General features: G+C 31.4%; 1 protein-coding gene across 1 annotated transcript in view; it reads right to left on the bottom strand.

The window, feature by feature from the left end:
• The window catches only part of LOC129228486 (neurogenic locus Notch protein-like), a 39,859-nt gene that overhangs the window by 279 nt on the left and 24,878 nt on the right, over positions 1-14,702 (bottom strand). Inside the window, exons 23-30 of the mRNA XM_054863167.1 lie at positions 13,548-13,673; positions 12,667-12,789; positions 11,105-11,176; positions 10,153-10,263; positions 4,177-4,293; positions 3,150-3,272; positions 1,773-1,892; positions 123-224 (exon numbers count right to left, since the gene is read on the bottom strand). Of these exons, the coding sequence (XP_054719142.1) occupies positions 123-224; positions 1,773-1,892; positions 3,150-3,272; positions 4,177-4,293; positions 10,153-10,263; positions 11,105-11,176; positions 12,667-12,789; positions 13,548-13,673 (894 nt within the window). The remainder of the gene's footprint in view (positions 1-122; positions 225-1,772; positions 1,893-3,149; positions 3,273-4,176; positions 4,294-10,152; positions 10,264-11,104; positions 11,177-12,666; positions 12,790-13,547; positions 13,674-14,702) is intronic.

Genomic DNA, 14,702 nt, shown 5'->3' on the forward strand with positions numbered 1-14,702 from the left:
AAAATGTCCAGAAACATGGACATAATACATAATGTTAAGGTTATTTGATCACACTTAAAAAAAAAGTTTCATATTAAGAAACGAAAAAAGAGGAAAAAATGAATAAGTTTTATTTATTATACCTTGACAAGAGCCACTTGATCCACAAATTTCTCCATCTGAGCAACCAGAATCTGAAGAACAAGCGCATCCTTGTCCAGGCTCACAGGGTGTTGATGCTGGGGCTGTAAATAATTTAATTCATTAAAAACATATTGGATGGCTCAAATACTGATTTAAATAATAATAAAAAAACTCATTTCAAAATGCATATTATTTTTATAAATGATGGGATAATTTCTTAAGGGAGTTCCAGTCTAGAAATTCAAAAAAATCGAATTCCCCCCCCCCTCATATTCTCAGAGTTTAGACCTTTAAGAATAAGTTTCTAAGAGGATTTATGGAAATTCAAATTATTTTTGGAGTTACAGTTAATTTTGTTGAAAAAGGCTCTTTTGCTGAAATGAGACTGCAAACTTTAAAAGCGTTTTTCTCGAAACTAGTTTTTTTGATATGGTTGACAAGATATCTCAAGTTCTAATACACCGATTTACATGAAATTTGGTACAGATTTTCTTAGTACTATCAAAATTGTCCCCAAGTAGGGGGTTTTGAAATTTTTGATTTTTATCACTTTTAAAAAAATACCAAAGTTGAAAAATGGAGCCAAAAAATGAACTTTTGTTTTCAAAAAGACGCCATTTTGTGAAAACATTTTTTTCTTCAAATTGGCTACATCAAGACAACTCTACATCCTTGTTTAATAAGAAATAACCTTGACTTCATGTTTCAGATGACCTGGAGGATTGGAATCAGGTCAACCAGGAGACCCCCCATTTTTTAGAGTCCCCATTTTGCCAGCCTTCTCCAACTACAATTTTGATTTTTTTCAAAACTATTATGCATTTTTATGCTTTTAAAGCATTAATAAAAAACTGATAAAAATGAATGGTGAAATTAGCTGCTTTTTCTTTTCTATTACACCTGTAAAATCATCTTAAAATTAAGACTCTAGACTAGAATACCACCTTAAGTTAATATGATAATTTCTAAAAATTTCTTTTAGGCTAGTGTTCATCAGCAAAACTGAATGTCAAAAACAATGCAATTGCTAAAAAAGACAAACCACATTTCAAGGATTTTTCTAATTCTATCTTTCAATGCTTGAATGCTAAAGCAGGAAAAAAAACTTTCAAGCAAAGAACAAATAAGAAGCTTTATAAAACAAGTTCAATACTATGGTCCTAAATTCTGCACATAAACATATTCATTCATAAATGCTGGCAATGATATATTAATATATGCATAAGCAAAACTTTTCTTTCCTAAAAACAACAAATGTGTGATTCATGCAGATATATCTCCATTCTACTTTACAATATTAAGTATTGGTACAAAGCCTAAAGGAGATTAATGAACATAAATATTTACTTGTACAAACACACATCTTAATTACAATTTATCATAAAAAATTACAAATTCAACTTTCCGCAATAAATAAGACTTCCATAATATTGAAACAGCTAAACTAACAAAATGATTATTAGATAATTAAGTATATACAGATAGAATCACAGAAAAGTAAATGGCCATGTCAGTGTGATTAGATCACTTAAATCCAAGTTTATAGCAAGAGCTTTTTTAAAACTGATCAAATTTTTTATGTTGCATATAAATAAAACATGTTTTAAAACATAAATATGGAGTATGTTGTTGCTTCAAAAACCACTTACTACATGAAAATAGTGGATTTCCAGTTGTTCCAGACGGGCATGCGCACAAGAAGCTTCCAACACTATTGATGCAGGATGCACCTCCACCACATGGATTGCTTCCCAAACATTCATTGACATCTTAAAAAAATAAAATTAATGAAAATCTTAGCATTAACAATAGCGGCAAAAAGAAAGTTTTCTGGTTATTCTGTTGAAAGCAAATAACATAACAGAAAGCAATGAAAATGACATTGTATTACCTTTTAACAAAAGATTATGTAGGATATGTTTGTTAAGAGGTTAATAAAATGAATAAGAAGACAGGCAGAACTCAAACTGTGCCATCAAGAGTATGAAACATTATTAGTTTGACTAATGCTTAATTAAAAAAATAATAGTCATTTCTGAATAATTTGATGAATGCTCTAAAATAAATAGTGCATTAACAAGTCATTCCATGTTTAGTTGTGATAGTTATTTCATTTATAAATGAAAATAAAAAGAAAGACATATTTTCATGCAATAAGAGCTTTAATTCCAACAGCTTTTTAACATAAGGAATATTTTCAAATCTTTTTTAAAGGTATAAACTTTCAAATTGATAAAAAAAAAGAACTATTGCCATTATAAATGCATTATATTTAAATTTGGTGAAATAGCATTAAGCATAAGTATAAACTAGAGACTTGCATGGATTCACATTGCCGAGAAAGCTACTATCCTGCTTTTGAACATCTTTTGATATTAGAAGGCAGACTGAGCCAAAAAAATCTTTACAGAGTAGTAACATAAGTTAAGAAATATAGTACTGTTCATACAAGCGAACATCTGGCTTACAGGCAGAAATGGATGCATTTGTTAGTTTTCAGGGATACCAGCTATTGCAAACCTGTTTTTGCCTCTAAATTAAGCAGAGTCACATTGAAATGAAAGAAACATGCATTAAATCTTTCCTTTTCCCCCCCCTTGTTCAGATCGACTTGTCTTAACTGGCGGCTTGCCAATTCTATAGCAACCACGGGCAGACAGTAGCTGGTTAAATATAAGTATACATGAAAAGAAAAGACTATTTTTGCATGGAATACAATTTGATTCATTATTAGGATGAAAGATGTCACTGCTGTTGAATTTGTGCTAAATGTAAGACAGCAGATAACAGTTACAATCATATCAAACTCCAGGACAATGTAAATATTGAGAAACATAATGACTACTTAAAGGAACAAAACAGTTTACGTAAATGCCTTAGAATTAACAACTGAGATTTATCTTTCTAAAAGGCCACTGGTTTAAAAATAAAGTTTGGCTGACATAATGTCCTTTTAAAGCTGGAATTTTGACTTTTGTTAGGCTTATTTTATTATATACAGGAGTTTTCTGTATGAGAAATCTTACCCCGACATCCAATGTTTGCATTTCCTTGCATTCCAGCAGGACAAATGCATTCCACTCTGTTTGGTCTTTCTATGCAATTGGCATTGCTTCCGCAACGCACCTCTGTGCAACTTCGACTCGTGCCTGTAAAACAAAATTTTTATCAACTCAAAAACTTTGCAAATATTTTATATTCAATTATCAGTACAATAAAGAAAATTCAATAGATTTACCTCCTGTTCATCCGTCTTAGGAAGCAATAAAATAATAGAAAAAAATATAGCATAAAATTAAACGTGGGGAGCAAAAATTAACTGCAACAGCATGTACATATTTTTTACATAAAAAGAAGATAACAATGTTATTTACAAAAACATTAGTTTTGTTGAGCAATCATGAATTGCTTAATGTTTTCTAATTGACAGTTGAATGACGCCCTCCTTTGATTTTATTTTTCTATGCTTATAATGAAAGCATCCACGTGCCTCGGAATAGAATTATTTATAAACGACTTTTTCGACTTTACACAATCCTTTTTATGGAAAAACAGTAACCAGCATACAACGTCCAGCCCCTGGCATTCATTTTAATATTAACGTCTTGAACTCAAATTATGGTTGCAATAGAAGCCATTAATAGAAACAAGATCCAACAAGTAGGGTGGTATCGGAATTCTTGACTACGAAAAAGGTAATTTGAATTCAAGATCTCAAAATTTAATCTCTTCTTTTTTTCACTGTACCAACATTTAATACTATATATATATATATATATAGCTCAATAAAATTAAAAAAATAACTTATTACAGTCAACTGGCGATATATCAAAGTCTTATAACATGATTATGCTATTATTTAAAAGTTTTCATTGGGTCCCAAACTCCTGAGACTTCTAATAGCTCAATCTATCAATAACTTGAAGCTTTTAGCCAATGCCCTGGGACTTTGAGTTGTCGAGAGTTGACTCTATTGAAAACTACTGCAGCTGACATTGCTGCATATACCCCTGATCAGAGCATGTATTTTAAATGCAGAAAAATAAAACTTACTGCACACTGAATATGGATTTCCAGAAAAGCCAGGATTGCACCGGCATTCATTTGGCACGCCATAAACACAATGAGCTTGCACACCACATGCTGGCACACAAATTGGTGGCAAGAGGGCTAAAGAAAAAAAAACTCAGTTAAAACCATAAACTCATAAGATTCACAATAGAATACATTGGATTTTCTCCAAAGTAAAGAAGTACAATATCTTTCAGCAGAGCGCCGCACGCAAGCCTATCATTTAGAGGGGTGAGGTGGGAAAATTGCCTTCCTCCCCTCATCTTTAAGAAATTAATGTATTTTTGCATTAAAGAGCATTTTTTTTTCCAAATTTTCCATATAATTTTAATTGAGTACCTTTGCCATATGGAAAAATTAATTTCAGATGATGGGCCTGGCCACATGCACCAGTACTTTGTTGATGTTTTTAACATATGAAAAAGTTCATGAGCTCCCCCCCCCCCCTCCCAAGAACAAAGGTTTTGTAGTGCGCTTAAGATAATATCTGGTGAAGCTTCTTTTATTTTTTAATTCCCTCTCTGAAACTTTTTTCCTTAGAAAAACATAAATAAATAAAAACAACTTTTCCAAACATTTTTTTAAAAATCTTTTTTCAAAAAATGAAAAAAACTAAATGCACTCACACAGACCGCAGGTTGTGCACCCCTTCTCTAAAGAGTCTTTTTTTCTTTTTCAAATTTATATCTCATCAACACACATTAGAAGGGATGTATGAGAATTTTTTTCAAATATTTTATGGTTATATATCGTTTAATAGTGCAAGGCAAGATATGTGGAAGAAGAGGTCATTTATACATTTTGGAGTGAGTATGGGGTCATTCCATGTCAGTTCAACCACACCCCAACACCCACCATCTCAGATTTCAATGAAACTTTGTATACTTCTACTTTTCATAGTCCTAAGTAACCTCCTAAAGTATTTCTTTTCTATTAAAAATAGTTTTTATTTTTTGACCCTTCAAAGTTTTGTGATTTTGCGTTAGTTGTCATTTACAGTTTTCTCGGAATGAACAGCAGCTGTTTGCAAAAAAAACTATTTCTCAATAACTAAAGATAAAAAAATTTTGAAAATTTTTATATTATAAATTAAGATTTCAAGTATTTCAGAAAAAAATATGTCGAAAATCTAAATTTATATTCAGCAATTTAAAAAAATTAACAAACTGAAAAATTTAAAATTTTTTCAATAAAAAAATGATTGTCAAAATTTTAATTTTTTGGCATGAGGGTCTAAATTAAAATGATTTATATATATTTTTTAATGATTATTAACATATGTGCTAACATATAAAATGAAAATCTTTAGGGGACTTTGAGGGATTCTGCCCCCCCCCCTGCCCCCTATTTTGATAAATGAAAAAAAGTTGATCACAATATTACAAACTAAGTTAATAACTGCATTAAAGAAAAATTAAATATTGAAATACATTGGTGGTTGAACTTAAATGTAAACATTTAAATACTCAAGATTTTTTTGAATTGAAAATAATTAACTTAATTAATAATAAACGATAAAAATAAAATATTGCGAAATTCGAACTTTCCTACAATTTATGCATACTAAAAACTATTGTTGAACTTAGGGCAACATAGAAATTAAAATTTTTCATTTAATTCTAATTTATAATTAGGCAATTTATACAAAGTATTAAAAATCCTACAAATACCAGCTCATAGTTCTTAAATTCCTTTTATTTTATGTCTGTTTTTCTTCCTTTCTACTATAAGAAGATTAGAAAAAAAAGTACGTCATTCTAGTTGTGTGTGGTCGTTCTACAGTACATCATCAGATCTAGGCCAAATACAAGTAAAAATTCCTTATCTGTTCAGGATTGATTTCTCTAAGCAACTGGGCAAAGAACAGACTAAAAGACAAATTCAAAGCTAGACGCTACTAGTTTGCAAAGCTTTTAACTTGTTTTATTAATCTAATGCAATAATGAAACTGAAACTTCAATTTGATTACCTCTCATCCAATAGAATAACCCAGAAAAGTTTTGGTTTAACTTAACAATTTATTGGGTATGAATTTAAAAGGGTTACCATTGCCCAAAATGTTTACAATTAAGGCTTTGCAACAATCTCATTTGACCCTAAAAGTGTGTTTTGTTATCTTGAATGTTTCTATGATCATAAATGGATCCTAATAACCTGGCATTTGTACAAATGACAGGTATTTTTATTTTACACTTCACTAGTAATTTTTTTAGATATTTTTTCTTTCTAATATATTTGTCTGTCACCTCCCTAACTTTATGGTTACTTTACTAGCTCCCAAAAAGGAACAGCTGGTATTACATGACAGCTGATCAGCAAGCTGTATGGTTTACATTTATAGTTGTTTATATTATGACTGTGAGATTGGTAACTACTTTTTATTTAAAAGACACTTTCTTTTTCTTGATTCCTTTTTCAACTGCTACGTTAGTTTTATCCAGGGCAGTATGTTCTTTTATAAGCCACTTTTAATTTTGTACAAATGATTTATAAACATTATATTTCTAAATATTCCTGTTCAAATATAGTGAAGCATCAGTAACTGGACTCACTGATAATCCAGGTAACTCAACATTTATTTTTCTTAGGGTCTGCCCAATGCTAACTTCAATGCCCGAAAACCTTTCTAACTTGACACACATTTGCTACAACCCCTAACAGTCGACATCCAATTGCTATTCTAGTTCAATTCCTTCTTTCATATTGACCTTTTCTCAAAATTTTAGAAAAGCTCTTTTAGAGAATTCTTATCTTTTATTCAGGGGAGTCAGCAACCACTTTGTGCAGGGTAGGTTAAAATGTATCCTATGGGAGGCTTGTAGAGAAAGAAGGCATTATTACTTGTTTTCTAAACTAGTGTGAGCAGGACTTGTTACTTTTAGCAGAACTGACCAACAAGAAGCTTTTATCTCTTTTCAACAAATATGTATTTATTCCTTACAAGATGTTCAAATCTAGTATTGATTTTATGATGTATTTTTCAAAGAAAGAAAACAAAAGTAATAGAAAATTCATTTACTGGAATTAATTTTCATAATGTTAATGTTCAGCATTAATAAGTATAAGTGATACACACAGAAAATGTTTAGGAATTAAAATTTTGGAACCCAAGGTAAGTTGAGGAAAATTTGCGAGTTAGTTATGTCATTAATCTGGGGGGGGGGGGGGGGCGGGGATCTGGACAAAATTTTTTTTCTTCCAAATTTGCTTTCCAATTGTCATTAAAAAAATATATAAATACATTGAATATGAGAGGTGTGTAAATACTAATTTATTTCTTCATTTGCTATGAGGGGAGGGGGGAAAGGTAATTTACTTTATTTAGAACATATTATTACTAAACAATCAGGCCTTTAATTTTTAAGGGTAGTTAAATGTAATTTCAAACAACTAAAAGGATGAATTTGTCATTGTACAGCAGTAAAACTATAATGAAAAAAACAGTTCCACGATAACAATTTTTTTGAAATGTGTGGGGGGGGGGGGGGGGGAGGGATCCTGAAAGTACTAGAAACTGCATGATTATGAATTGGTGTTAAGACTTTACTTTTGTTTTAAGTTGTCTGGACTAAAATGCAGTAATCTGTATGCAAATATTGTTGTCTGCAACTTTCGAATCTCATGATATCTTATTTTCAGAATATCTATATTTTAAACAATTTTTAATATTTCAAATTAAAAAAAAAAAAGCTTGAATATTTAATTTATGTTTAAGTTCAATATTTAACACACTTTATATTTAAATTTTTTAAATAATTGCTGGGAACTCTTGTTTCAAAGACATGGAAGAACTTTTCTCTATGTTGCTTTCATTGTTTCTAGGGAGAAAGGGACAGAATCCCTAAAAGACCCATAACTTTTTTCATAGGAAAAGTTAGAGCACATACTCATGATCATCTTTTCTTTAAATCATGATTTTTAAAACCGACCCTGATGTTACAAATTTAAAATTTCGACAATAGTTTTTTTGCCAAAAAAAAAAAAATCAAAATGTTTAACTTTCTGATTTTTTAAAAATTCTTTGTATAAACTAAGATTATTATAATATTTTTTATAAAAATACTCAAAGTTTTAACATTTTTTACGAAAATTTTCAATATGGTAATGTTATTAGTTGCTGAGAAACATTTTTTTTCCCCCATTAAAAACAGCTCAGTTAGTGTCTTCGAAAATGACAAAAAAAAAAAAATGCAAAATCGAAAAACTTCAGAAGTCTATAAAATTAAAATACATTGAGATTGAAACAAAAGAAACTAAGGGGTTTCTTTTAACCATAAAATAAGTAAGTATACCAAGTTTCATCAAAATCTAGGTAGGTGTTAAAATCCCGTTTTTGTGGTTGTTTTGACAGATTTTAAACTATTTCAAATAAAATAGAAGCTTAAATATAATTTTTTTTTTAACATTTCAGTTCCATATTCAACACAGTGTATACTTGAATTTTTGTCATAATTGTTGACAATTCTGTTTTTAAGAATATGGAAGAGATTGTATGATGTTTTACGCTTTTTTTCCAGAATGTGGGGAGGAGGGGGGGGGGACAGAATCCCTTAAAGTCCCCTAATGTTTTTCATTGGATAAGTTAGAGTACATATTCATGATCATTTTTTAAAAAAATCATGATTTTTAAAGCTGACCCTCTTGTTGAAATTCAGATTTTTGTCAACACCTTTTTTTGAAAAAAAAAATTCAAAATTTTCAATTTTTTAAAAAAAATTTGTGCAAACTAAGATTATTAACATATTTTTTATCAACATGTTCAAAGTCTTTCTATTTTGTGTAAAAATTTTCAAAAAGATTTTAGCATTAGTTACCAAGAAATAGGATATTTTCATAAACAACAACAGCTCAGTTTGAGTGTCTCGAAAATGACAAAAAATGTAAAATCGCCAAATTTCAAAAGGCTATAAAATCAAAACGCATTGATACTGAAAGAAAAAAAAAATTAGGGGGTTGCTTGTAAGCATGAAGGGATGAAGTACACCAAGTTTGATCAAATTCCGAGACGGTAAGTGTTAAAATCCCATTTTTGTGGTTGATTTGACGTGGAATGACCCTATGGCTAACTTTCGGGGAGGAGGATATGCCTTTTCCCCTCTCCCTTTTTTAGATATGCCACTAAAAAAAAAAAAATCACATTAGAAAGGTTATATCAGCCCTACAAATAACAACAAGGAAGGTTTACATTTTCAAAAAAAAAAAACACCATAATTACCTTTTCGACATCATTTTATTTTTCTGAAAATTGATCCCAATTTCCACGAGTTTAACGGAAAACGATTAGAAATTAGTCACATAAACATGAGAAAGTATATATGAAAGAAAATGTGCACGGAAAAAAACATTCACATGATACTATCAAATATTTTACGCGGTTTCATTTCAAATTTTTGTTTGTTTACGTTCGTGGCTCGCTGGATGGCGCAACGCAAGCCTTACTGTCTAAAGAATATCTCAACTAGAAATTCTCCTACTAGAGAGCGCTGCAAACAGCCGTGCTGCTGCAGATAGGAATAACTATGCGCGTTGTTACGCAAAGTAGCGTAGGCAGTATACGAGATAACTTCCTGTTTTTTGCAGCCCGTTCTAATTGACCAGATCACTACAAATTTCGAAAATAACTTAGGTTACTAATGAATACATCCGAAATAAAATAATGTCAGTGCAAGTAGTTTCAAGGAATTTCAAACAATAAATATGGATATGAATCACCGCCTTTTTGTTTTAAAATAAGAGTGATTCTGTCCAAATAGGTCTTTTTTTGTGGAATTTCTTTCTTAAGTATTCTTTGAACAAATTCCCCCCCCCCCCCCCAATCTTCACTCGGAACGTTCAAACGTTTTAAAATGGTCGTCACAACGTTCACAATTGGTTTTAAACGTTTATGATATAGACGAAGTTGAAACGATAAAGATATGAAACGATTATGACTCACATTGATCAATAATCAATACTTACGTGGTACACACATGGACATTGGATTCCCGATGAAAAATGGAAGACAGACGCAATTTCCTGAGTTTATGTCGCAGCGTGATCCTGTTCCACAATCGACACCTTGACAACGATCTAAATAAGAAGTAAAAGTTTCAAAATTGTTGATACTTCATTTTTCTTAGTTGTAGTACAATTATAAGCAATCAACTAAGCAGAAAAAAAAGAAAAGGAAAAGGAAAACACATGGCTTCATGTAATTGACATGCAAAGTGAAAAAAAAGAGAGAGATAGAAAATTGACCTGTTTTGCCACCGACATAAAAGTTGGCCAGACAACAAAAGGAGGGGGACTTTTCTTTGCTTGGCTTTTCATTTATCCTTCTTTCTGATCAATCTAGTTCATTTATTTTTCTTTCGTTTAATTAGAAGAAAATATTTAAAATAGGACCTTTTCAATGGCTCGTTTCGCCTCAAATTAAAATTAAATTATCCGAGAAACCTTATTATCAAAAGGCGAAAATATCTTTAGATCTACTGACGTAGGGAATTGTCATTTGGAGTATGAAAAACTTAAAAAAAAAAAAGGATAGTTTAAAACTATTTTTTTTTCTCTCAAATAAAGGGAAAACTTACGTCTTCGAAGTTCTTTCAGAACGAAATTTTTTACTGTAACTTATCCCATGGTACCATGGTACGATTCAGCACAAGTTTGACTTTATTTATCAAATAACTCTAAATTAAAAGATTCTTACAAAAGTTTGTGACCGTTTTCGATTCAATCAGCATTTAATTGAAGTACAATTTTATTTCGCTCCTGCATCCTTCTTTTAGTTGAAAAACATTGCTTACTCTTGAGGAGATTTCGGGAGTACTATAAATTTCTGTCCAAAATCTTTCATACATATAAACTTGAGTACTGGAACCCATACGAAAAAAAAAGGAGTGTGATAATAGAATAATAAAGAAAATCTTACCGACACAAGCTCCACCACTACAAACTTGATTAGGTGATGGACATGGACGTTGCAAGCTACATCCACGCTGATCTGGAAAAATTATATCTTTTGTTAACCTTTCGATGAGAATGTAAATAAATGATTTTATAAAACAACAGTTTTTCTTCATTTATACAATACAACACTTTTGAATCTGTTTTAAGAAAAAACAAACCTTGAAATAAAGTGATTCAGTAGCTATTTTGATTTATCATAGTCTTACTTCAGACAGTAGTTAATGGTGTACAGCATCAAATATAAATGTCTCGACTCTTCGTCTTTTACATTCATATGTCGTTTTTATGAAGTCCCAACTCATTTCGATTCATTTTACTGCGAAAATACTCGTTTATGCGTCGAAAAATATCGATACGTAGTTTTGCCCTCTTTAAAGCTAGAAATTTTTTTGCGTGTCTATCTTTCTTAGTTTTTATTGGGGGGGGGGGGTGGATTCTTTCAGAGGAATAGCGTGATAGAGATATATTTGGTTCTTTACAGTCTTATTTCAGACAGTAGTTTGTGGTGTAAAGCGTCTATTATACGTCTTTTACCTTCATAAGTCGTTTTCTAACTCATTTCGATTCATTTTAATACGAAAATGCATCGTTTATACGTCGCAAAATATCAGTGCGTAGTTTTGCCCTTTTAAAAGAGTCATAGAAAAGCAACAAATTGTCTTCTAAATATGCGGTATGCGCTATAATATTTCAGTCTCAAGAATGTTTTTATGAAAACGTAAAAAAAAAGAAGAAAAAAAGTAATTATAAGTAATTACATCGACGGCTGCATCGTCATAGTAAGAAAACAAATTCTTACTGTCGATTCAGCAATTACAAGTTATTTATTTTTTCTTTTTTTCCCTTTTTTACGACATCATAAAAAAAGTCTTGAACCCTATGAAGAAAATAGGCGCAAACCGCATTGAGTCTAGGAATTTTGGACTCTTTATACTGCGTTTTTTGGATATAAATCGCACTTTCTTTATTTCTCTGGAAGCGCTGTACAGCGAGGTATACAAACATATGGTCGCCTCTGATCATACAGTAAAGAAATTTAACAGAGTCTATGGTAAATAGGAGATGAAATGGAAGTCAGAATCATGGGATACATTGATGCGAAGATAAGCGGGGTTATGATAACGTGGTCACTTCGCGAGATTGGTTATCACCAATCTCGCGAAGGGAGCGAAAAAAGTAGCTGGCGGATCTGCTTACTATGCAATATTAAAAACATTATTGCTTCATAAACTTGCAACGATATCTAAGCACGGTGGCACTTGATTCGCTTTCGGTAAGCATAAGCGAACCAAGTGCGGCCATGATATAAGTATAAATTTATTACCAATTGGAATTCAATAATGCAATGGTTTGAATAGAAATGCATCCCAAGATCTTTTGCGAGAAGCTAAGGATCTTAGGATACATCGGTGCAACGTCCGGGTTCAATTTCTTATTTATTCTGAGACTTAGATATTTTACTACTATTGCTCTAAGGAGACTATTTACTGATATTAAAGATTAAACATTTCAAAAGCAACTTACTTGGATGGCACGAGGCACCTGGCCAAGGATTTCCTGAGAATCCACGCAAGCAGTGACACACGGGACGGTTATCTGAATTGACAATACATTGAGCATTCATTCCGCAATACACTCCTGAACACGCTGTGGGGAGATGAAAAGAAAATTTATGTAATTTTAACCACGTAATTACATACATTTTTAACTAAAATAAGAGTAAATAGAACCTAATTGTATTCGATTCTCATGCATTGCTTTGAATTGCTAGGAGGATTTACAGATCATCCTGTGACAAATCTTGTTTAAACAGTGGCGTACCCGGAAATTTCCCAAGGGGGTGTCCTGCCTTATAGCAAAAAAAATATGGAAACGTTCATCGATTTTAACTTTCATTTTAAACACGCAGTATTACATACGATAAAATCATTAAATGATGAAAAAAGCATTCTAAGTAGAAGGAAATAACTTTAATTTTAATTATTTTAGATTTATTTTTAGTTTCAAAAGAGAGGTCTGGACCTTTCGGGGACCATTCCATGAAAGTCACAATTTTTAGGATAATAATAATCGGAAACCAATACGACATGAAAGTTTAAGTATTAATTAATTTTTTTTTTAATTACTAAGGATTATCATTTTTCATTTACTATACTATTTTCATTCGTAATATTATCAGTACTGTTAATTACAAAAACTGAACGCTTGAGACCAGTAAAAATGAACATTATATTTTTATTTCTTGAAACTTTCAAAAGCCAACAACATGATGGTCACGTTTGATTCTGAAATTACATATGTTCAGCCTTATCGGGAGGTTAAATTATCGAAAAGAACTTTCTAAATGTCACCTAAAAATACGAGTTCGAGTACGAAGTCACACACATTTTAAAATGTTCACTTACGTGATACACATCCCCGTTCTAAATCATTAGGATTTCCAGAATACCCTGGTCTGCACTTGCAAACGGCTCTATGATCGTCTCCATAACAGTCAGCATTCTGTCCACACAATGCAGTAGAGCATGGATCTGGAAGAATCAGAGAATTAATGTAAAAATTTCATTTCTTTTTTATATGAAATTACTCATTAAAAAATAACCATAAATATTGAGTTTCACAACGTATCCACTGCTTCTTGATGTTTCTTATTAAAGAATTTTATTCATTACAAATTCTAAAAGTACAATTCTTATAAAAAATAATTTTTAAAAGTTTGTTCATTCTTCGATTTTTAAGTGTTTAAAGGAAATAATATTTGCAGCAGTGGCTCAACCAGAAAAAGTATTAGAAGGGGCACTTTTAAAATTTTCACTATCTGATAGGGGGTCCGGGGCCGTCTCCCGGAAAAAAATGTTGAAATTTTTATCTTAAGAACGCAGTTTTAGACGGTCTCTGGTGATGTTACGAGAAAGAAAGTTCGGCGACCATCTACGGAAATTGATGTTTTAAAAACGCGATTATAGGCAATATTTGTTGACGGTAGGGTAAGAGATGGGATTTTTTGGGGGGCTGCCTCCGATTGATTTTTGTGAAATAGATTTAAATCGATAATCAATCCGCTAAATTTTTTTCAAAATTGAATTTCCAAAAACGCAGTTACACACTAACTTTGACAATGCTTCGAGCAGTACGGATCTGGGCTTTCCCCCCCAAAATATTTCGAAATTGAAGTCCTAGAAAACGAAGTTTTTAAGCGATATTCGGTGATAAAGGATTTAAATGCTCTCCCCATTAAATTTTTCAAAATTGTAATCCGGAAATTTTCGTTATTGACATCTTAAAAACATGACTGTAGACCATATTTGGTAACGTCAGGGGTTTGGCAAATTTTCAAAATTGAAGCTCCAAAAAAGCAATCTTAAACGATTCTTGATGTTATTAGAATGCGAGGTGTTAGATAATTCTCCCCTTTTTAATTTTCAAAATTGAAGTCCTGAAAACAAGATCTGAGACGCGCTTTAAAGGTATTGGCGGAGGAAGTGATCTTCCAAAGTATAGCATTATGAAGACTTGCTTTTTTTTAGAGCGACTAAAAAAAGGGGACTGTTCCCAAGGTG

The sequence above is a fragment of the Uloborus diversus genome, chromosome 8 (assembly GCF_026930045.1).
Source record: "Uloborus diversus isolate 005 chromosome 8, Udiv.v.3.1, whole genome shotgun sequence".
In the NCBI taxonomy this organism is placed as follows: domain Eukaryota; kingdom Metazoa; phylum Arthropoda; class Arachnida; order Araneae; family Uloboridae; genus Uloborus; species Uloborus diversus.